Raw genomic sequence first — 23,106 nt, forward strand, 5'->3', positions numbered from 1 at the left:
TTTGTGATAGTTTTCATATTTTTTTTTATTAAAAACAGATAAAGAAGTTAAAATAATTCACGTATACCGTTGAAGCTACTAGATTAGATCATCTTAACTATGAAAAACAAATATAACATTATTTTCTTTACGAATTTTCATATCATTAAAAAAACTATTAAATAAAAAATAATTATTTACTATTTTCACAAAATTAAATATTATTTTATAAATTAAAAAATTATTAATATCTAAATAATTTTTATTATTATCAAGATTTATAAACTATTTTTTAAATTTGTATTTAATTAACTACCAATATTAAAATTTAAATAATTGATAGTTAAAATATTTATAATTAATTAAATTTAAAAACTAATTTATTATTTTTTTATTAATAATAAAAACTATTTTAAATATTAATAATTTTTTAGTTTATAAAATAATATTTAATTTAGTTAATATAGTATTTAATTTTTATTTTTTTTAAATTAGTTTTTATTTAATGATTTTTTAGTAAAATATGTTGAATAATTTTTAATTATAATATTTAATGAAAACAATATTAAAAAATTATAACCTCAATTTTGTTTTTTGTTCAATAAATGAAGTGCCTGTTTGTGCTTAAAAGGTAATTTTTAATTTTTTTTAAATAGGAATAACTCTTGTAACTTTAAGATTTATAAGATAATTTATATTAAATTATTTTTCATAAGTGATTAATTTTTTAGTTAAATGCATTATTTTTTTTATTTCAAATTAAAACAATAGAATTTAATACTAAAAAATGAAATTTGCTCAATAATTTATAGAATTAACAAATACAATAATAAGATATATAAAATATTTTTATTTATGAGCTACGTTAAATAATTTAATGATAGTGGGTTACGAAAATAGATAAGGGATTTAATCTCACTCATTTTTTTATTTTTTATTTTAAACACTTATTAGTATTATTATTAACATGTTTTTTATTTTAAACTTTCCATGTTAATTTTATTTGTTATTATTATTATTATTATTATTATAATAATAAAATGTAAAAAGTTAGTAATTTTGAAAATAAACTCAAAACATATATAATAATTACACAATCATTACTGTAACTACATAATAGAACTTTTAGTGCATTTATTTCCTTTTATGCTTTAAAAGTCTTCTTGTAGGTTCCACCTCCTTTATATCTTTTCACTCATCTCTAATATCAAATAAGTGACAATAAACTAACAAATGAATAAAAAATTTAATTTTTTTTTAAAAAAATCTCTAATATTTTGTTTCATAGGTAATGAAAGATGATTGTTGTTACTTGTTGCATAGTGATATCTAATATGAATTTTTTAAAAAATAAAATAAAAATAAATGTTTGAGAAAAAACTGAAACAAATTTTAAAATTATAAAATAAAAATAAGAAAATAAAATAGGTAATTAGTTATATTTTTATTTTTATTTCAATTTTAAGTTATTTATTTTTTTCTCTCTTAATACAATTTTATTTTTCGATTATTACATATCAAACTACTTAGTGGTTTATCTTAGGGTGTAAAAATAATTTGATTTTAATGAGTTAGTTACTTAGTTCAATTTATTAAAAAGATAAACATAACAATTATATAAATTTTTTTTTATAAAGCTTTGATATGTTATGAGTATTATTATGCAATTTAACATCTCAGCTATGTTGACACATCAAGTAACAACAATCATCTTTCATCACAAAAATTTAATATTACGGGACTAGACAAAAACTCATATGTTAACAAAAACAGTACATATGTAGACTATACATATTTATAAAGAATTATAAAAATAAACTTGAAGGAAACCTATTATACCAATAAAATGATTACCTATAAATAAATTATAAATTAGCCAACTTATCAGCACACACATTTCCTTCACGGAAAATATGAGTAAACTCAAACTTGATTTTGCCACAATAATTAAAACAAGTATTTCATCGATTATGAAGTACATTAGTCCTATCCGTGAATGCAATACAAACAAAGACAAAATCACATTCAAGTCATACACTAGTAAACCCCATTCTTTAAGCTTCCTTCATAGCATATATAACTTCATAAAACTCTGCAACCAAAACAGTATGAACGTCAAAAAACACAGGGAATCCACCAATAAACTTCCTCATACTCCCACGAAAAATACTTCCACAAGTAGCAAAACCAGTATATATTCCAAGCAGCCCCATTTGTGTTAATTTTAACTCAACCTAGTGAAGAGAAAGAGGACGAAGAACTTTACTAGTACGAATATTAATACCAAAAAACTTAATAACATTGAAATTTAACATATCATTCTTCATTTAAGCTTTAGATGAATTTCACACAAAACAAATTAAATCTTTAATTATCAAAATAGTCTTATCTTATCCTAAAATCTAACATAATGTTTCATACGTCATATCATCCAAATAGAAATTTTTTTTATTATATAAAAAAAAGTTTAAATTTAAACTATTTACTATATTTTTCCTATGAATTTGGCTCTTAATCGACTCTTGTAAAAAAATTAAACAAAAAGTAAATTTTTTTTAAGAAATAGGTAACCATTATAAAACCGTAAGAAGTATTTAAAAAGAAGGGGATGTGTTGTGTTTTCATCATAAAAAGCTTGATAAAGTTGAATGTTAAGTTAATATACATATTGAAGAGAACTTCACAGTGTAACACAGAATTAAAATATAATCACACACCTATACTATTACCTTTTGCAGAAGAATTCCAGATCCAGACTCAAACTAAGGTCTTCTATATTATTCTTGATTTGAGCTTTGGTGCTGTAAGCCACTCATGATAATAAGTAATAATAATAAAAGAATAGATAAATAAACAAGTAAAAATAATTATAATAATTATTATTATTATTATAAGTTAAAATATGATATACATGTGTACATGAGGATATAAGAAATTAAAAGTTGGATTTATGAGCTTTAACATTATGTGTTGGCAGAAGTAGGGCAGAGAGACCAAGTGCCTTTTGCTTTAGTTTGTGTTGTTCACATCACTGTCTTAATTACTGTCTCCTCAATTATTTCTGCATAATACCAAATCTTTGGGAGTAACATTGTTCTTTCCCATTTTTTCTTTCACACCTGACATAACTTATCATGTATTACACTTTTTTTTCTATTTTTTTTAATGATTGTAAAAAAGTAAAAGTATGAGACATTGTTATAGAATAATCTATGTATTTGCTAAATTTGCATCACATGTGATTGCTGGGCATGTAGCTCTCACATGCGCCCTTTATTTAAGTTCTGAGGAAATCATGATTGAAGAGGATGAATTGTGGTTCACCCCATTAATCTTTGTGTTCAAATTTCAAATAAAATACTTGAAAGGGTAACATCAAATCATTCTAGGGATTTGTGATCTCTCTCATTCATAACTTTTAATGGTTGGTGCTTATATAAATCAACCTTTTGTTGCTATCAATGTCCCAATCTCTTAGCTATAATTTACTTGAAGTTGAAGTTATAAATTTTTTAATTATATGGTCATCCAACTTTGTTAATTATGGTTGCTTTTTTTATTAAATCTTAGGATGTTTTTTCTATTATCTGAAAGTCGAATACTTATATATATATATATATATATAAGGATTTGACTAGTAGATTTCTGATTATTTCGTACATGTTTCATAAATTAATTAGGAACATCATTAAATAACGCTATATGGAAATCAAGATCAACGGATAATTAAGTTTTATTAAATCATGTTTACTATTATGTACATATTATTTAAAATTATAGCTATAAATAGATAATCATCTTTTAAAATAAAAGTAATGAAATTTTTATCTTGAACATTCATCACTTTAATAATTGTACTGACACGATCGAACGACTCAATGACGACAAGTCATGGGTTGACATTCGAACTATCTAACCACTTAATCATTATGAGAAAGTTATGTGACGATATGTGACCGACCGACCCATGACGACAAGTCATGGGTTGACTAAGTCAGCAGAGTTAATCTATAATTAAGGATTGTTTAACACAACCCTAAACACGAACCAATCTCTTAATCCGGCTCACCAACGAAAGCCTATTAAGGTAATATAAATAGCGTAGATTCCAAGAATCAGGTATGTCATTATCTACAATACTCTAACAACCGAATGCCGACATCCTGACTGACTTGAGCGTTGGAGTGCCTTCTGCAGTTACCATCCCAACCTATGAAACCAGACGACCGAGAGAAGGAAGGCGAAGCAGGAAGTTTAGAATGACAGTGACCGACCGAAGGTAAAAACAGGAGCAATCGTTCTCTATACCCCAATACCTTGAAAAACAATACTTAAAATTAACTTGAATGTTAAAGTGTCATTAGAAGTACTTTTATCGAAGAGATGATACTTCTATTTAAAAGATGATGATAAGTTAAAACATCGAACACCAAAAATTAAAATAAAAGAGAATGTGAAATTTAGGTGTAGAGTAATCAACCTCTTCATTAGTTACTTACCCTTGTAACACTTACCTTGAATGTGAAATTTAGGTGTAGAGTACTCAACCTCTTCATTAGCTGCTTACCCTTGTAACACTTACCTTTGTGTGGGAAATGCACATTCAAAAGAAACGCATATTTTATCCCACTCACCAAAAGTTTGGAATCTATGCTATCACCCAAAAATAAACCATTTCCCACTTTCTTTCTATATTCCTCACTTCTTTTATTAGGCTTTGCGTTAAGTTCGAAGCCACGTTAATTTTTTAGGTTGGGATTGCCTTTTCTTATGAATAGATATTTGGCGAGAAAAAGAAGAAAATATAATATATAATTTGCTCATATCTTATAAAAATATTGTATCTAGAAGCATGGTCCATGGTCCAAGTTCCAAAATATATCCTAAGAAAACAAGATATCATGTTGTTTTAAATTTGCAGTACAATAAAAATGTTTTTTTTCTTGGCTTTATCCGCTTCAACCCAAATTTATCAAAACTATTTTTCTCTATTATTTTTAATATTTACTCATGCTATTACAAGCATTATTTATACTTTCATGCTGATGAAAATTCGCCTATTTATGTTTATTGTTCTAATTTTGTATATTGAATCTTATCTAACACCAATTTGTCGGACTAATAGTTTATAGAACAACTTATGTAAAATGTTATAAACATTATTGACGATACTTTTTTAATCATGTATGTAGATTTGGTCCCTTTGTAAGTTGTATAATAAATTAAGTTTTTTGCGGATAAAAAAAATAACAAAATTTGTAGCATGTGCTCGTAAAAAAGGTGTTGAGCATGTGCTATCATCGAACCTTCTATACTTTTATATTTTTATTCATCATTTTAGAATGAAGTTTAAATAATAGGTGTTGTTAAAAAAATGGAGATACAAATGGACTGGAAGATAACTTTATTACACTGTGAATTTAATTTAAATATATTGATAATGTAAAAGTTATACTTCCATTTCATTATGTGTTGCTATATATTGTAATATTTATAAGTTACACAATAATTTTTTTAAAAGTTATGCTTATTATCGATTCTAATTAATCAAAAATATATTTTAACAATACACTAACTAAGCTCTTAATACTGAAAAACCAAATTTGATTCTGGAAATACAATTCTTTCTAAATACAAAGTATATTTCAGTTGTAAATATTTCTGGACTCTTCTTTCTAAATTTTAAAGGAATGAGTATGCATTCAATATATATCTTATTAATAAAGGTGTTTCAATAAAATGGCCAAATCCATTGAATAATTGATTTATTTGATGGATAAAGATACCAATTCAAAATATTTTCCTTTTTTGACTTTTTTATTAAATATTAAATAAAAATAATTATAAATCACATCATTAAATACCTTTTACGTATTTTTAAATATATATATTAATAATACTCTTATTTGATACCTGGGGACCGTTTTGTAACATACCATAACCATGTTAAAAAAATTTGCATTGTTTGGAGATATTTATCGTTAAGCATTACTGGGTATTATTATTTTAAAAATTAGACAAAAAAATAGAGAAGTTTAGACTACTAAATTACTAATCAACGATAGCCAACAAACTACAGTGTTTGTTTTTTTTTATATAATTTAAAAAATATTTATAATAATTTTAATACTTATTCTTGCTTTACCACATTCAAACTTGTTACAAAAGACTACATAATTAAATTGAAAAATATTTTTAATTACATTATTTATTTCCACATTTGTTTTTGTTGTGCATGTGTTTTGGTTATGCATGTTATATTGTTTTTTTTTAAATATATATATTATTATGGGTATTCCGATAATGGTCAGATAGTATATGACACGATGGTCGGTATTCATTTAGATAGACTTTAAATGACTTTCATACCATATTACAAAGTAAACTTTAACCCAACGTAATCCTATAAAACCGGTTCATGAAATGAAGTTTACACTCACTTATATATGATGAAATGAACTTGACTACTTCTCTATTTTCTGTCGAAAAGATCTAAACCCTAAATCCTAAGACCAAGAAATAAAATCTTACTTAAAAAGAGTATACAACAATAAAAGTGGTCACAAGACAACAAAGAAGAACCACCGTTTATTGCGGTGTCTCGTGTTCTCATTAAATCACACTGCGTTTTTTTTTCTTTTGTAAATGCATAACAACGTTAAAACCAAACCCACAATAATTACGTTTGACATTTCTTCTTTTGTACAAACATGTTGATGTGATTATAATAATTGAGCAACCCTTTTTATTAACACAATTCTTAGTTTGATTAACACAAGTTTAACTAAATTGAGTAAAGATTAAACGATAGTTCTAATTTTGATTTTGTAGCGGTATAAAAATCTGCTGAAAGTTAACTCTTCACACATTATCATACACTTTGAATAATACCAGTGCATCAAAATTAATGTAGAAAAAAAGTAGAAAGAGCATCCGTGACACAAACGGTGTACACAAGATTTAGCAAGCGTGAACTTTATACGATTCCAAACGTAGTGTTGTGTGTATAAATCTCATTCCTTTTCTTTCTTTCTTCCTTCCTTCATTTTCTTTATCTCTCTCGTTATTACCACTTTTGTAACTCTTCCTTGATTAGCTCCGAAATTTAAGAGTAGAAAAAACATTTTCAATAAAAATGGCTTCTCATCTATTGCTAATGTCAGATTTGGGTGTGCATTATTGTTTGCTTCATTAGCCAAACAAAGTACCGTGTTTTGCCAACTTACCAAGTGTTGTTTGGCCATGGCGAGAGTTTTCTGGACTGTCATTGCTATAGCACTTGTTTTCAGCAACTGGGTTGATGGGTTCGGAGGTTATTATGAACATCAGTTGAATGAAACAGAGTTGTCTTTATTGGAGGCTCATGAAGCTTCCTTATCCTACGCCGGGAGTAATCTTCTGCTGGTAGGACTCACCCTTGTCCAAAATGCTGCTGCTAAAGGAGCAGGTAATCATCTAATTTCAACCTTTGTTATTGTATTTATTTTTCATTTCATAAGCAAATTAGTTAGCTTATGACACCGTCTGAAGTATAACTGCTGTTGCCACTTCTCATTTTAATATTCTGCTGCTGTTACTTGGAATGCACTTTGTCTGATTGAAATTGTTCTGTTTTCTTGTTCATTTTTGAAAATTTTATTTCTTACAAGTTTTGATTCTGAATTTTTTAAGTACTAAATCCTAGCGTGTCTCAGTTAATTATTAACCATGTAAAATACGAATGTTCCTACATGAAGGAACTGCAACATATTTACGGGATATTTGGCATTGAACAGCAGTTTTTAACCATAATTAAGAATGTTTTGGCTAAATATAATTCCTTTCTTTGGCTTTGGCAGTTTGCTTGGATGGAACATTACCTGGTTATCATTTGCATCGAGGATATGGATCAGGATCAAATAGGTGGCTTATTAATTTAGAGGTATTACTATCACTTGGTCTTTTTCATTGTTTTGATTTGATTCATGTTATTTTTCTGTAATGGATTTTTTACCGTGTAAAACATGGCTTGCAAGAGTTTCATATGTATTTCTTTTTCCCACTTGAAAAGCATTTGTAGCGAATGAGTTGTTGGAATACCGTTTCTGTCACATGACATGACAAATGTATAGTAATAAAAAAGTTTTAGGATCTCCAAATGTCATTGTGATGTTGAAGTTAAAATTCTGTGGCAGGGTGGTGGATGGTGTAATAATATTAGAACATGTGTTTATCGCAAGAAAACCCGGCGTGGATCATCAGATTTCATGGAAAAAGAGATCCCTTTTACTGGAATATTGAGTAACAAGGCCGAAGAAAATCCAGGTTTCTTTTCAGTTGAAAAAATTGAAATGATCAAATTCTTCTCTTTTCTTTTCCTTGTCATATGTATCAGCCGTTTTGTTCATGTTATTGTTCGCATATTTGTAGATTTTTTCAATTGGAATAGAATAAAGCTTCGTTATTGTGACGGTGCTTCATTTGCTGGGGATAGTGAAGATGAGGTACAGTTTGATATCCCGGTGTTCCTTAAATTGATATTTTGGTTGCAAGAAAATGACATAACAAAGTTGTTGCCTTCTGAACTGTTCACTTTAATGGGTGCGATTTGAGAGAGTCACTGTCAAATTTGCATTTTAAATTTGCAGTGGAAGATTTTAACAATTTTTAAACTCTTGGTACCATATGGTTTAATGGTAGTGCAAGACTCTTTTCACAGTTAGTCAAACAAAAATAAATCTAACATGAAGTAAAGAGGAAAAGGTTTAAATGCACATAGAGGACTAGTTTTGCAACTACATTGTATGGGCTTGTTTGGTTGAGTAGGTGTAAAGTGGGAAAATTGAAGATAGAAAACAGGTTGAAATGAAGACAAAATACATTCACCTTCTTATGATTTATTGTACCAAGAGACAACATAGTGATTTTCTTTCTTTTCTATTCTAGTTCTTTTGAAATCTTTAAGTTTAGTTGTGTTCTTTTATATTTCCGTGAATTTGTTTGGAAGAACTTTATTTAAACAAGGTTTTGAAACCAAGAATTTAATAGCAGAAGACTAGGAGTGAGGCATTAGAATATGATGAATTAAGTGAAGGTTATTCCACTCTATTTACTTTCATAAATTTTGTCAAAAATAGACTGCTGAACTGCAATTCAGAGGACAGCGTATTTGGGCAGCTGCTATGGAAGATTTGATGTCAAAGGGAATGCGTTTTGCCGATCAGGTTATAGAAACTCATATGCATGGATATATATAATACTATCTCTGTAATGTTTCTCATGTTATGTGCATCTAATTTTGGTTCAGGCTCTTCTTTCGGGATGCTCCGCGGGTGGCCTGGCTACTATTATTCATTGTGATGAATTTCGTGGTCTCTTTCCAATGACCACAAGAGTGAAATGTCTAAGTGATGCTGGGTTGTTTCTTGATGCGTATGTGGCAAGCTGTACTACTTCATGCTTTCAGTGCAATTTCCACCATCATCATAGTTCTTAATTTAGTGTCTAACTGTTGTTCCCTTGGAATTATAGGATTGACGTATCTGGTGGACGTACCCTCAGGAATTTATATGGCGGTGTTGTAGGATTGCAGGTAAGACAGTGTGATCTAATATGACAGTGTGACAAAAAGTTTGTATGGTTTGAAAACTTGGTCATTTACATGAGTATAAGTTTCAAGGCATGCTGATAAATATTTGTTTGATCATTGCAGGGAGCGCAGAAGAATCTGCCACAAATTTGTACTAATCACCTTGATCCCATCTCGGTAATCATTGTCTTGTGCCAAAAAATTTAGGAATATCAGTTTCATTTAAAATAATATGCAGAAAAGGGATGCATCATCGTTTCTTGCTCTTGAACTTTCAGTGACTTGTTTTCTACCCCTTTTTCAGTGCTTCTTTCCTCAAAACTTGATTGCCAGTGTTAAGACCCCGCTATTCATTCTTAATGCTGCTTATGATTCATGGCAGGTAAATTGTCTCACTTTATCAACTGGTAATAAATCATAATTTCTGGATCATTAAATTAGACTTAATAAATACATATCCCTGCTTATCCTCAGATCCAGTCCAGTTTAGCTCCTCCATCTGCAGATCCGCATGGCTATTGGCATGATTGTAGATTAAATCATGCTAAATGTACTGCACCACAAATCCAATATCTGCAAGGTAATAAACATACTGTAGAAAAATAGCATTCATTATAAGTGGAGAGAAGCCTTTAATAAATTATTCAACTGATTGAGATATTTGATTATCTCTTTGATGCAGGATTCCGGAATCACATGCTGAATGTTATCAAAGACTTCGCAAGAGCAAACCAAAATGGTTTGTTTATTAATTCATGTTTTTCTCACTGCCAAACTGAGAGGCAGGATACATGGTTTGCTGACAATTCTCCTGTTATTAAGAACAAGGTGAGTCTGTAGCCATTGAAATACTCGAAGAAAATAGGAGGGTCAATATAAAGGAAACTATATTCGCTAAAGAACATTGATTCACCTCTAGAAACAACTTGTTTAATTTAAATATGTTCATGTATCTAACATTTAGATATTGATGAATATGCAGGGTATCGCTGTGGCTGTTGGAGATTGGTATTTCGATCGAGCAGGTGTTAAGGTCATTGATTGTCCTTACCCTTGTGACAATACGTGCCATCATCTCATTTTCAGATGACCCAAACTTCATCCATCATCTCATTCATTTCTGCATAACTGGCGGATTATGCCATTCAATTAACTTATGGAAAACAATAAAAGAAAAAAGGAAGCTGAAAATGTCATAGCTTAGTTCCCTTTTAGCTTAGAATAAAAAGAACTTCTACCAACAAAGTTGCTACACTTAGGCAGTTCATAGTTGTGTCCTTAACAATCTTAAGAACTTTTCATGATTGTGTATGTGAAATAAACTTCATTATTACAAAAGCTAAAATTCATTTTAAGTACTTTACGCCTTGTAAGTTGTTTGCAATACTAATTAAAAAATGGGATGAATTTATCTGAATTGAAATCGTTATTAGTCCCCCTGCCCTGGTTAAAAATAAAGTAAAAAAAAAAAAAAAACAATCATACTCGAGAATTAGGCACCCCGAAACATTATCCTAAATTGAAGAATTTGAAAAAAAAAAAAAAACGATCCACTTTTAAATTTCCAAAATTGAAAAAAAGACATTTTGAAAAGGTAAATCCAAAATAGATTTTTGTTTTCTGAAAATGAAATTTCAAAATAGAATTAGAAAATAAAAAATTTATTCTGGAAAAGTAATTTCAAAATACAAAAAATGTATTTTAGAAAACAAAATCATAAACAAATTTCAAAGAAGAAATTCCAAAAATCTAAATCCAGAAAAGTACTCTGAAAAAAGAATTCTGAAATATATTTTGATTTGCTGAGGAAATTTTGATCATTTCACGTATGCATCAGGTGTAGATTCAAATTTCATTATGGGGTGCAGGGAGTAATTATCTTCCTAGGGTTGGTCTAGGGTACCTGCACGTAACTGGGCTAGGTATGGCCCAAAGCTTCTTATGTTGCAGTTGCCCAAACCCAATCACTCACTAATCTCCAACGACACATAACTCCAAAGTATTTGGACAAAAAAATAAAAATAAAAACATTCAATGATGAGTCTCACATTACTAATTTACTCGATCTGATTAACTTTAACTAAATTTGATTTGGTTCAAATTATTGATTTAGTTCTTGTTTAAAAATTCAAGTATCTTTGTTTGGGGTATCAAACACATAAAACCTGATTCGACCACAACTAATAATATTTTACCCATTTTTTTCATATTGTATAACTTAATAGTTCTATAATTTTAATGTTGTATGTTTTTATAGTTTCGACTTTTGAAATTATTCATCATTTTATTATGATTTGCTACTTTGTATTATTTTATTAATAGACTCGATGGTACTTAACATTAATCAATTTGTAGCAAACCATTTTAAAAAAATGATTTTTATTGAGAGGGATTCAATTCAACCCACCGTATCAAACTTACCTGGATGACCTTGCTTAAGATTTTATTAAGAAGAAATAAACATGTTTTGCATAGACCTAATTTAAAGAATATTTGATTAAAACGTGGGATTAAAGTCGTTAATTTTTAATTAGAATCTGACATTAACATAGTCCTCCTCAACACTGCTCCCTATTTAGTACACATGCCTTCAAATTCATTGTGCAGTGCATTAAACTTGGACCTTAGATTGTTACCATTATTTGCCTTCACTTTCTTGTTCTTCCTTAAAAACTCATATAAATTAACCTTCTCACGGATCAAATCTTCGACAAGGTTATTTAATAATGAACACCGTCATTATTATTAGTTCAATCATTATCAAAATCATTTTATTCATCTTTGTCATGGTCAACAAATTGTCTATTGGTTACTTGTCCTTTTATATATAGATTGTCTTAAAGACAATAATTAAAAACGATAACTTTTGTTTATGTAACATGATACAAATATATTTTCACCCTTGCTTCTAATTAAAAATGATTTTAATAATTTTTTTATGAGAACCGTGTGTGTTGAAGGAACTTTGTGAGGTTTGTTTAGCAAGAATATAAATTAGTATATTATGGGAGATCAAAGATGGGATTATCTCATTATCCTAACTGATGATATTTGTTCTGTTCCTGGAGAGTGATGATTGTAGGGTCGTAGAAAATAAAGGCAATAATTTGTTTCACATGGTTGGAGATTCTAAACATGGAATCAGAATTGTCTATAAGTTAAACAATGAAGAAGGCAGGGAATATTTAAAGACTAAGGAGAGTTATTGAATGTGTGTGTGCACATGGACAATATAACCAGCAAGTTTCATAAATAATTAAATTTAAGTATGTGAAGGGGATGGCTTTAATATTTTTAACTATCTCTCCAAAATTTGTCCTTATTTATGAATGAACAAACTTCAAAGTTTGATAAATATTCCTTTTTCTGCCTCACCCTTGTTGGACCTCTCTCATCAGATGATGTAAGAACCTTACTTTTCTCCCTTCTCTTAAGATGGTTTGTAAAAGGAAATATTTCATGGTTACTCAAAATTATAATCTACACCCATCTAAGTTTAGATGAAAATAATAATATAGATTTATAGGATATATGATGTAATAAAAGGAGAAAAATTAAAAAAAGTGTATAATAAATGTTTTTAAAAAATATCTTAAGAAGGGCTTCTAAAGCCACAATGTTCCATGGTTGAGAAAAGAAAACACACATACATATTTATAATAAGGAGATATCATATAATGTTTTTCTTGTAGTTTAATGATCAAGGTATAGTTTCATGAGTTCACTAAATGAAAATAGCATGAAAAAAATCAAAGAAAAATATTGAAGATAGGATTGTGCAACTATATTGGAACTAAACTAAATTCATAATTGAATTTCATTAAGAAGCTCAACTCTATAAAACTGGGATATTTAAGTTTAGTTTACATCCACTTTTACAATATACTTCTCTCATATCGAGACTATCAACTCGTGTGAGATTATATATTTATGATTATTTGATAACGGATGATATGATAAGGTCAACAACTTATTACTAAAATAGAGTTTAAGTGACTCTGGTATCATACTAAGAAGTATATTTTAAATCTAACTTAACCTTATAAAAGATTTGCACCCTATATAAATATTTTTATCTTTTAATCGATGTGAAATATTCAATAATTAAATTATTTAAAATAAAAGCTGTACTGAATTATTTTATTAATTTGTTCTTTAAAAACTGAATTAATCTTATAACTGATTGAACTATAACTTTTTGATATTGAAAAATATAGTTCAAGATAGGATGGCGATAATATCTAAATAATTCATATAGTTAAAAAGATTTATAATAGTTGAATTCATTTAAAATATTATACAATTCAATTCTTCCAAGTAAGTTTTAAAGTTTGGTTAAATTTTACAAATTAATGGATTTTGTCCATACTTGAAATAAAGGAGACTAACAAAATACTTCAAAATATGAGCATGGAAGAGAGAAAATATTTTAGTTGGTATTTGCATTCAAAGCATCTATATTTATTTATATCAAATAGGAATTACACAGAACGATAATATTTTACCCATATCACTCTCTCAATACACTGTACTAAACTTAACCTCACTAATAATTTAATATTGTCGCAAGCCAAAAACAAACACATGCAATTTTATAAATCTATAACTATATTCTATATAAGTAAAGGTCAGAAAAATAAACAAGTTTTTACGCGTATCAAGTAAATTGAACCAAATTAAATTACTAAATTATTTGAACTATTTCAATTGTTTAAGTTATGACTAACAGACATCTTGTTTTAAAATATATTTTTCAATAATAAGTTATATTCTTGTTCATTTTAAGTAGTCTTGTTTAATAGTTTAATTTTTAAAAGTTATATTAATATAATAATTTGTTTTTTTTCATATAATTTAATTCAATTTAATGTTAATTTGATTTAGTTCAAATATTTTTCAGTCACTGGGAGTCCTAATGAAAGCTCAGCCAAAAAGCTACAGGTTGTATGCAATAGCATTATCATGAAACCTATTTTATAACAAAGACCTGTGGTCATTCGAGATAAATCTCTATTTTACGATTCTAGATAAATATTTAAAAATTTCAAATTATTTTTCATATTTAATTAGTTTGAAATTAGGTACTTCAACATCTTTCGTAAACAATGTGTAAAAAATTATTAAATAAAAATTAATTACATAAATAAAAAATAATTAATTTTTACACCGATTAAATTAAATACAAATTTAAAGATTAAAAAAATTATTATATCTGAATTAGTTTTTAATAAATATTTTTTAAATTATTATTTAATTAGTTACCAAGATTTTAATTATAAATATATTTGTAAAATTGATAACTAAAACCTTAGTAGCATATCAATTTAAAAATTATTTATCAATAATAAAAATTAATTTAGATATTAATATTTTTTTAGTCTCTAAAATAGTATATAATTTAATCAATATAATAATTAATTATTTTTTGTTTTTAAAATTTTAATTTTTATTTAATAATTTTCTTATAATATATATTTTTTATTTATACGATTATCTTTTTTCTTATTAAAAATAAATAAATTAAATATTTAAAAGATGTATCAACCTATATACAAAATACAGGTAAGTTTATCTACCTCACCGAACAACTTCACAAAATTCCTACTCTAAATATATATATATATATATATATATATATATATATATATATCATAGATAATTAGTGAAGGAATGTTTAATTAGTTATTAGTTTAATGTCTAGTGTTTATTTTTGTGTCTGTTTACTTTATTGGTGATTTTGTAAAATACATTAAGTTTATTGTAATTAGAGAATTATAACATATTGGCTTTGTTTCATTCTACGATTATTTGTCACGAAAGTTGGAAAGTTTAGGTCATTTAGTTATGTTTGGTGTTTTTTTTTTCTAAGAAAAAAAATACAATATTAATGGTGTGAGTGCATATGAACGTGAAGATTTTGTGTAAGCTTTGTCTCTTGGATTTTAAATTAGTTATATTAAAAAAAAATTATGAGTTTTACTTTTATGTAGGGAAATGTAAAATATGCTTTAGTGATGAAGAATTTTCTTTATAATAATGTTTGTAAGGGTTTACATAGTTCATTTTATCTTTTGGTATTGGTATCAAATGGTGACATAAAAAAGGAAGAGTAATTTCCACTCAAAAAAATTTATAAGAATGGTGCAATTAAAAGTTTAAACTCTAGTTGGTCATAATATATGTTGCAAGTGTATAATACTTTATTTGTTGGTTATTAATTAATAAACTCGTGTCTTCATTTAGTAAATGACATTAAATAAGGTCTTAAATCAGTTGTCATAATTATACATATAGCTAAAAATAATTATAAGATTAATAGATTCTTTATTAGTCAACCATTAATGATTCAAGTATTTAGTCATAATCAATATCTATTAAAGTGGCATCGTGTGACATTAGGTATTTAGAATCAAAATATACTAAATGACTTGTTCATTAATTAAGATAATATCCGATCAAAGAAAATACTTATACTATTTTATGAAAAGTATGTTAGTGATAATGATCAATATATATATATATATATATATATATATATATATATATGTTAGTTTTCAGTTTGTTTAATAACCACATACGTTCTTGCATGGTTTATACGTATAATTTAAGAAATAAAATTTATTTATTTTTCTTATTAGGGTTCCTCCTTATTATCAATATATCATTTCTAAGTATGATAATATAACTTAATTTTTTAAGTGAAATTCAAACATAAATCCACAATATTTGAGTTTAAATGAGATTTTGACACTTATTTATTCTTTTAAGATATTATTATTAATATTAATTTTTGTGTGTCACTCATACTGTGTCATGCGAGTGTGGGACCCGTTCATGCAGAATCCTATCGTCACAACTTCAAATTTCTACATCCAATAAATTTCTTTTCATAATCACTGATTTTAAGTTTCAAAACTTTAATATATAATTCTTTAAATATATTTTAAGAAAATACTAGTCACAATAAACAATTATTATCTCCAATAAAAATTAAGCAAAATGTATAAAAAAATGACAGTCTCTTCATAGATATACTTTCAAGTGCCTGACTTAGGAAACAACATTTACTTTACACATGTTTAAAATTCTATTTTATTAAAAAACTAGTTTTGTGTATGATAAATTTAAGTATGAGAATGTAATTAATTTCACTTATTTATTAATGGAATTTCTTGAAGACTCTTCAAATTATGAATATATTTTTCAATAACTCTTTTTTTTTTACTCCTACGATAAAAAGTTTAAACGAGAAGTATTTTAGAAAAAAACATTTTTTAATTAAGATAAATAAATTTAAATAATATTATTGATATTTTTAATAATCATAATTTTTTTTAATTGAGTTCAAAAGAAAATGTTCTTTTGATAGTCTTTCGTTTAGGAAAATAAAGCTTAAAACATTATACAAAATCGTGTTTCTTCTAAAATAATCAAAGGTTAAGAAAAAGAGTTTACTTATGATTTTGATTTCAGTGTAATTAAAATCGAAACAAAGTTTAACAGTTGAAAGTTAAAATTTGGAAACAATATTTTAAGAGTAAAAATTAAAAGATATTTATTTATTTATGACATAAAAAATGTTATACAATACAAGCAAGCATTATCCAACGAGAGTTGTGTGTTTATTTTATTAATTCATAAATTAAAAAAACTAAAATTTAACTTGGACAGAAAGGGTTGTAATTTTCTCCTTAATTTCTAGCTATTAAATTTCTTACAAAAATTGGAAGTAAAATTTTGAAAGAAAGAATGGAATTTAATTTTAAAATTAAGAGTTATATAATATTTATAACAAAGTGTATCACATATTAAATTTATATTAATATATTATTGTATTGTTTCATTTTAAAAACCATTAAATTAAAACAATATTTGTTAAAATAAAATTTTCCCTTATTTTCTTTTGTCAAAGATGGCAAAGCACTTGGACCATGCTGTAACTGGTTGACCTACCAACCAAAGTGTGTTGAGAGGTAAACTATGTTGCTTAATTAATTTGATTCACAAGGGATATTCATGAAACATTTTAAGAATGTTCTATTATTATTCATATCTTATGCATAATTTCAATACAAACCCTAATTTCAACTCCATGTTACTCAAAACCTGCACTATATTAGACAAGACCTAGTTATTAATATAAATATCATACATATAGTTAAAATGTAAAATTTAGAAAGGGCATGTATATAATTAAGACAGATTTTACAATATATTTTACGATAAATAACATCAATATAAATATAATATATAAGCATGGAACTACATTATTAATATATGTATTTTACGGATCCAATTTTCTACATATTGAACACTTAAATAATTCTATTTAATAAAATACATTTTTAAAAATCAATAATATTTTCTAGAAAATTCATTTTAAAATAAAATTTACAAAATGGCGTCAAATAACCTTACAGTAACGGAAAAACTAAGAAACAGTTACTTTTTGTGCTTAGTATTATTAAAGAGTATTTCTTTATTAATTGCATAAATTTATTATTCATTTTAAGAAATGAAAGTAATTATCATAATTTTAAAGAAAAAATAAAAAAAAAATATGTGCAAAAAGTTTTTTGTTTATTAAGAAACAGATACTTTTTATGTTTAGTATTATTAAAGAGTATTTCTTTATTAATTGCATAGATTTATTATTTATTTTAATAAATGAAAGTAATTATCATAATTTTAACGAAAAAATAATAAAAAATATGTGCAAAAAGTTTTTTTTTTATTAATTATTGTAGATTAAAAAGAGTAATAGAAGAGGGAAGAAAGAAATTAAAAAGTGAGAAATGTAACATTATTATCCCATGAATTTAATTTTTTGTGTTGCGCCGCGTCCTTAGTATAACATTATCAGAGGAGAAAAGGCGTTAAAGAAGTTGTGATGGGTCTTTATTAAAGTGAATTAGTCGGTGTGGTGCCATAAATTTGCTTGGTGTGTGGTTTGGTTTTGGCATATTTTTTTGTACTCTGCATACTCTGCAGAGGGTAGAATGTTGAGTTGGGAATTAAAACCGTCAACAGTTTTGGATTGCGTAGATTGGAAAGACGTAGATGAAGGGAAGACTAGAGTATAGAGTAGTAGTAGTACTACTAGTCTACAATTTTCTTATCTTCACTCATTAAGGTGAAAGGGAATGGAGCTAAGGTTTGTCCAAAAAGTGTAAACACCCTTTTATCTGTATGAGACAGTGATAGACACCCAATAAAGAAAAAACGGTACCACGACACAAAAGAAAATAACTTCACTGGATTCTCAATTGGAAAAGGATCAAGTGAAAAGCTGACTGTGTAGTAGCAAATCACGGACATACAAAAGATCATCATACTAGATTTCAAACAATATTGTGTCACACGCACGCTCCATCACCTTAATGGTAACTATTACACAATATACCAACAAAACAATAACTTAATTCAAAAAAATAATGCTCACTGTTATGATAAATTGTATGTAGATCCATATGAATGCTGTATAAGGAATGAAGATCTCTATGGCGCAAGCCTTATTCTGTGTTTAATGAACAAAGTGATGAGAAGAAGAAGCTTGAGTAAATCACAAATATTAGTTATACTGTAACATAATGCTGATTGCTGAGGTGTTTTTTTTTTGGTATAAATCGGACACATTTACAATATCAAAAGAAAAATTTACAGCACACACCTGCGGTCAGAACTCACGACAAATTTCTGACCTACTTCACATTGGAAATGTCGGCATCTTGCTCCTCTCTTTGGTTGAGGTTTCCACGTGTTAAGTACAACCATTGCCTGCAGGCTTACAGGGTTTGTCCAAAGGCCACTGAAAATCTCTGAAGATCTTTGCTATATATATCCGAGGGTTGAAAATGCTGGCTGTGGTGCCAACTGGTACTTGATTCGTCTGCTATGAAGGCTGTTTCTGGCTTCACCTCATCACTGTAGAGAGAGTGAGTGGTTTGATGCTGCTGCACTGTGGTTCCCAGGAAAAAAGGGGTGTTGTTCAGATACTCAGACCATTTGATGTCTTCTTGTTCTGACTGCAAGGGTACCACATGAGAAGAATGAGCATCTTTATTATCTGCCTTGGTGGCAGATTCTGCCTGCAGCCCCCATGTTATTGTGCTGCCATGATCAAGGAAGTTAGTGCTGCTTTGTAATTGGATGCTGCAGCTACTGCTCCCATTGCTTTTGCTTGCATTGTTGTTGTTGTTATTACTGAAGGTACTTCCTTCCCAGTTCTGAACCCCGTCAGAGAATATGGATGAAGGGTTGTTGTTATTAGACTGGAGGCTAACAGTGGGCTTTACATGTGTTGAGAACACAGAATGGAGCATGGTGGAATTCAGCTCTGACATCATTTGGGAAGAAGTGGAACTAGGAATGAAACAAAGCGGGGTGTTGTTGGTGGTGGCAGTAGTGAGTCCCATGTTTGGTCCATAGTTCAGGTGCTGGAAAGGGAAATATCCCATTCCCATCATATCAGAACTAGTGATGGAGCTGTTGTTGTCATGACAGGTGCCAAACCTGTCTAGGGTGCTGCTGCTGTTGTTGTTGCCACTGCTGATCTTTGAGGTAGGAGAAACTTCAAGGGGATATCTATCCATAGGCATAGAAGTAGTAGTAGTAGTAGTTATTGGCTTTTGTTTTGGTGGCTCAACAACACTCACCTCATTGGAGGCTTTCTGGTTGCTTCTGTCAGCTGTAAGAGGCTTGTCCTTGTCATTCTCAACCTCATAGAGGGGCTGGTGTGTGTTTGGGTCAATGCCTCTTTGCCTAAGCTTCTTCTTCAGACAGGAATTCCATAGATTCTTTATCTCATTATCAGTTCTTCCTGGTAACTGAGCTGCGATCTGCGACCACCTGATACACCCATCAAAAGTTCTAAACACATACAATTCCATACATAAAAACCATGAAAAAAAAAACATGTATTACCGACAGCCTCTAGAAATTGGTCCACCAATAATTCTTGTAGTGACAACAATCTACATGACCAAAAACCAAAAATAGCAACAACTTGGAAAACATAACAGTATACCTGTTGCCAAGGACTGCATGAAGTTCAATTATGGAGTTCTCTTCTTGCTGTGAGAACGCCCCTCTCTTCAAATCTGGCCTAAGGTAATTAATCCACCTTAATCTGCAGCTCTTGCCACACCTCTGAAGGCCTGACATATAGGCATCAGATAGAAACGCAAAAAGTTAGAGAGAAGGAAGGTTAATTAATTAATTAAATGAGTTATTGTGTTGTGCACATGCTGCAATATTGATAAAGTGAATCAAGATTATGTGTTGCACAGTAGTGGTACCAGCTAGTTTTGGAACTGAGCTCCAACATCCATGGCCATGTTTGGTGATGTAATTCAAAAGCTTCTCATCTTCCTCTGGAGACCAGAGGCCTTTACGAAGCTTCTGTTTGTAGCAGCAAGAGTGTCTCCCCATGTGCACTATGCCTGGCTTAAGCGATTTGAAATGTTTGTTAAAAGCGGCAAAGTCTTGTGTCAGAACCTACGTGGATGGTTAAGAAGGACACAGGAGCTTTGATATGAATTAATGGGAAGCGTTGGAGCTTAAGAATTTTGCAACTTGCATAGAGATTCGAATATATAGAAGGAGGGTTATAATAAGAAGGGCGATTGGACACTGTCGTTTTGAATTTATATATCTGACCTTCCAGAACTAGCTTCATCTCTTTTCTTCACGAGACATTCCACATAATTGTTTCGGTCCCACACTCTCATCCAACGCTCCTCCTGCAACTCCTCCCTTCCATCCAACGGATGAGATGCCACAAAAGAGGATCATATGCTTTGACTTATTTATGTGAATGTCCCACCACAAGGCCATTGGTCACACTTTTTCTTTTCAGGTTTTTGTTACCAGAAACTAGTGTTTGCACTTTTACAGTGAAGAGTTTTACACTCTCAATCAACTACTACTTAGAACTAGTTATCCAAGGTGAGTTTGTGGTTTGTAATTGATTAATACCATAATTCATTTTTATTCTAAAAGATAGAGAAAGATGAGACAGAATAGGTTAAAGGGAGTGTTGTTTAGTCTATTAAGAAAAAGAGTGATGTAATTAGAGGTACGTAAAAAAAACAGTTGTGAAATTTGTATATATAGGAAAAGTTATGTTGGTCCTAAAGATAGGTGTATGCCAAATTTTGGTGGGTATAATTGCTACAATGGTAGCTAGGACGGTTTTCACTTTTAACCGACCTTGGTGGTTATGTAATATGTACCATGCTGCTTTAGAGCATATAGTTGTTATCTCGTGAGTTTGAAAGTTGTGGAGTGTGACGAAATTTCTCCATTCCCATATGAGTTGGATGAGAGAAAAGAAAGCAAGAAGCTTGAATGGAATTTGAAGGAGTGGCATGGCCTAGGCAAAGCCTTGTCCAAGATTAGTAATATGAAGTACAAATAAACCACTAGAATTAAGAAGGGCAAAATTCTCGTGGAAAAGTAAAGGCTTAGAGGGGTAAGGTAAGCAAACAAAGCATACTGCATTAAATTCACGATAACAGAACCTTCTCTAGTTTCTTTTGCTCCTATTGCTGATAATACTTCAAGTTTTGAAAACTCTATAGCCCTTTCCTTTTCTTGTCCAACTTTTCCGCCAGATACTCTTTGGTACAAAACTGACCTTCTCTTCTTTTTAGCTTTTAGGGATCATTTTTGAAAAATCATTATCCTTTGGAAAAGTTTCATCATTTGGGTACAAATACAAATTTACTTTTCACAAATCACCTAGTTAAGGTCACATTTCTTCTCATAGAAATTGTTGGACTTCAACCAACTATCCAAATGATTCATCATTTTTGCATTTTGAAAATTAAGTTTCTTTTTCATTAAATGTGAATTTCTTCAATTCCAACGTTCGAGCTTCATAAAAATTCTTTCTGTGTGGAAAGATACTAAAACCGTCGTTGTTTTATGTAGAGTACTATAACCATAGTTAATAATAGAGACAAACAACTCTATACAAGTACCACAATCGCAATAATATAACTGTCCCTTTAATTCGCTTATTGAACCCTCCATTTTTTATAAAGACATTAAAGCTAATTAATTTATGTTTACCAAGATATTTTTTAAGAATAGGGTTGTATTTTGTATTGGACTACACTTCACATACATTACGTGTAAACCCTTCAAATTTTCTGTGTTACTATGTCTGCATCTGTGTATCATTAACCATGTAACCATGTATTGTCAAATTCAGATGACACAATTCTCATTACCACCTGCAACTCATCAAACAATATTATGCATACTTCACTCAATACTATTCTCTTAGCCTAATAAAAATTAAGGAAACATACCAATAAGATGTAAGAAAAATATGAAACAAAAATCGCTTGGACAAAGGGTTTGTGCAACTTCAAAAATATTACAGAATGTGAGACAAAAAAAAAACTAGACATTAAGCGTCTAGGTGGTAGCTACTGCATAAATATTGTAGGACAAAGATAAAAAAATCTGACCAAAAAGTCAGTAAGTTTAAGTAATGCACAGTTGATTTCTATTGAGTAAAGTCTCATAATTTCAGGTTTGTGTACAGAAAA

At 28.7% G+C, this 23,106-nt stretch overlaps 2 protein-coding genes across 3 annotated transcripts; one reads left to right on the plus strand and one right to left on the minus strand.

Annotated features, from left to right (window-relative positions):
• Positions 1–6,842: 6,842 nt before the first annotated feature.
• On the plus strand, positions 6,843–10,902 carry LOC137814872 (pectin acetylesterase 12). Of its 2 annotated transcripts, XM_068617798.2 has the most exons (12): positions 6,843–7,426; positions 7,818–7,900; positions 8,154–8,283; positions 8,389–8,462; positions 9,096–9,182; positions 9,266–9,390; positions 9,490–9,550; positions 9,671–9,724; positions 9,852–9,929; positions 10,022–10,127; positions 10,230–10,375; positions 10,530–10,902. In XM_068617798.2, exons 1-12 carry the CDS (start codon positions 7,222–7,224, stop codon positions 10,635–10,637), a joined length of 1,257 nt encoding a protein of 418 aa, XP_068473899.1. In that variant the 5' UTR covers positions 6,843–7,221; the 3' UTR covers positions 10,638–10,902. The 2 variants fall into 2 exon arrangements, with proteins under 2 accessions (XP_068473899.1, XP_090149742.1); XM_090293616.1 differs by having other exon boundaries at positions 6,931–7,426; positions 8,154–8,462.
• An 8,198-nt stretch (positions 10,903–19,100) lies between these two features.
• On the minus strand, positions 19,101–21,228 carry LOC137814874 (transcription factor MYB61). Its single transcript, XM_068617799.2, has 3 exons — positions 20,845–21,228; positions 20,574–20,703; positions 19,101–20,395 (listed from the first exon to the last, which is right to left on the minus strand). The coding sequence occupies exons 1-3, from the start codon at positions 20,975–20,977 to the stop codon at positions 19,333–19,335; spliced, it is 1,326 nt and encodes a 441-aa protein (XP_068473900.1). The 5' UTR covers positions 20,978–21,228; the 3' UTR covers positions 19,101–19,332.
• Between the last annotated feature and the right edge of the window lie 1,878 nt (positions 21,229–23,106).

The sequence above is a fragment of the Phaseolus vulgaris genome, chromosome 1 (assembly GCF_051622355.1).
Source record: "Phaseolus vulgaris cultivar YP4 chromosome 1, ASM5162235v1, whole genome shotgun sequence".
NCBI classification, from domain to species: Eukaryota; Viridiplantae; Streptophyta; class Magnoliopsida; order Fabales; family Fabaceae; genus Phaseolus; species Phaseolus vulgaris.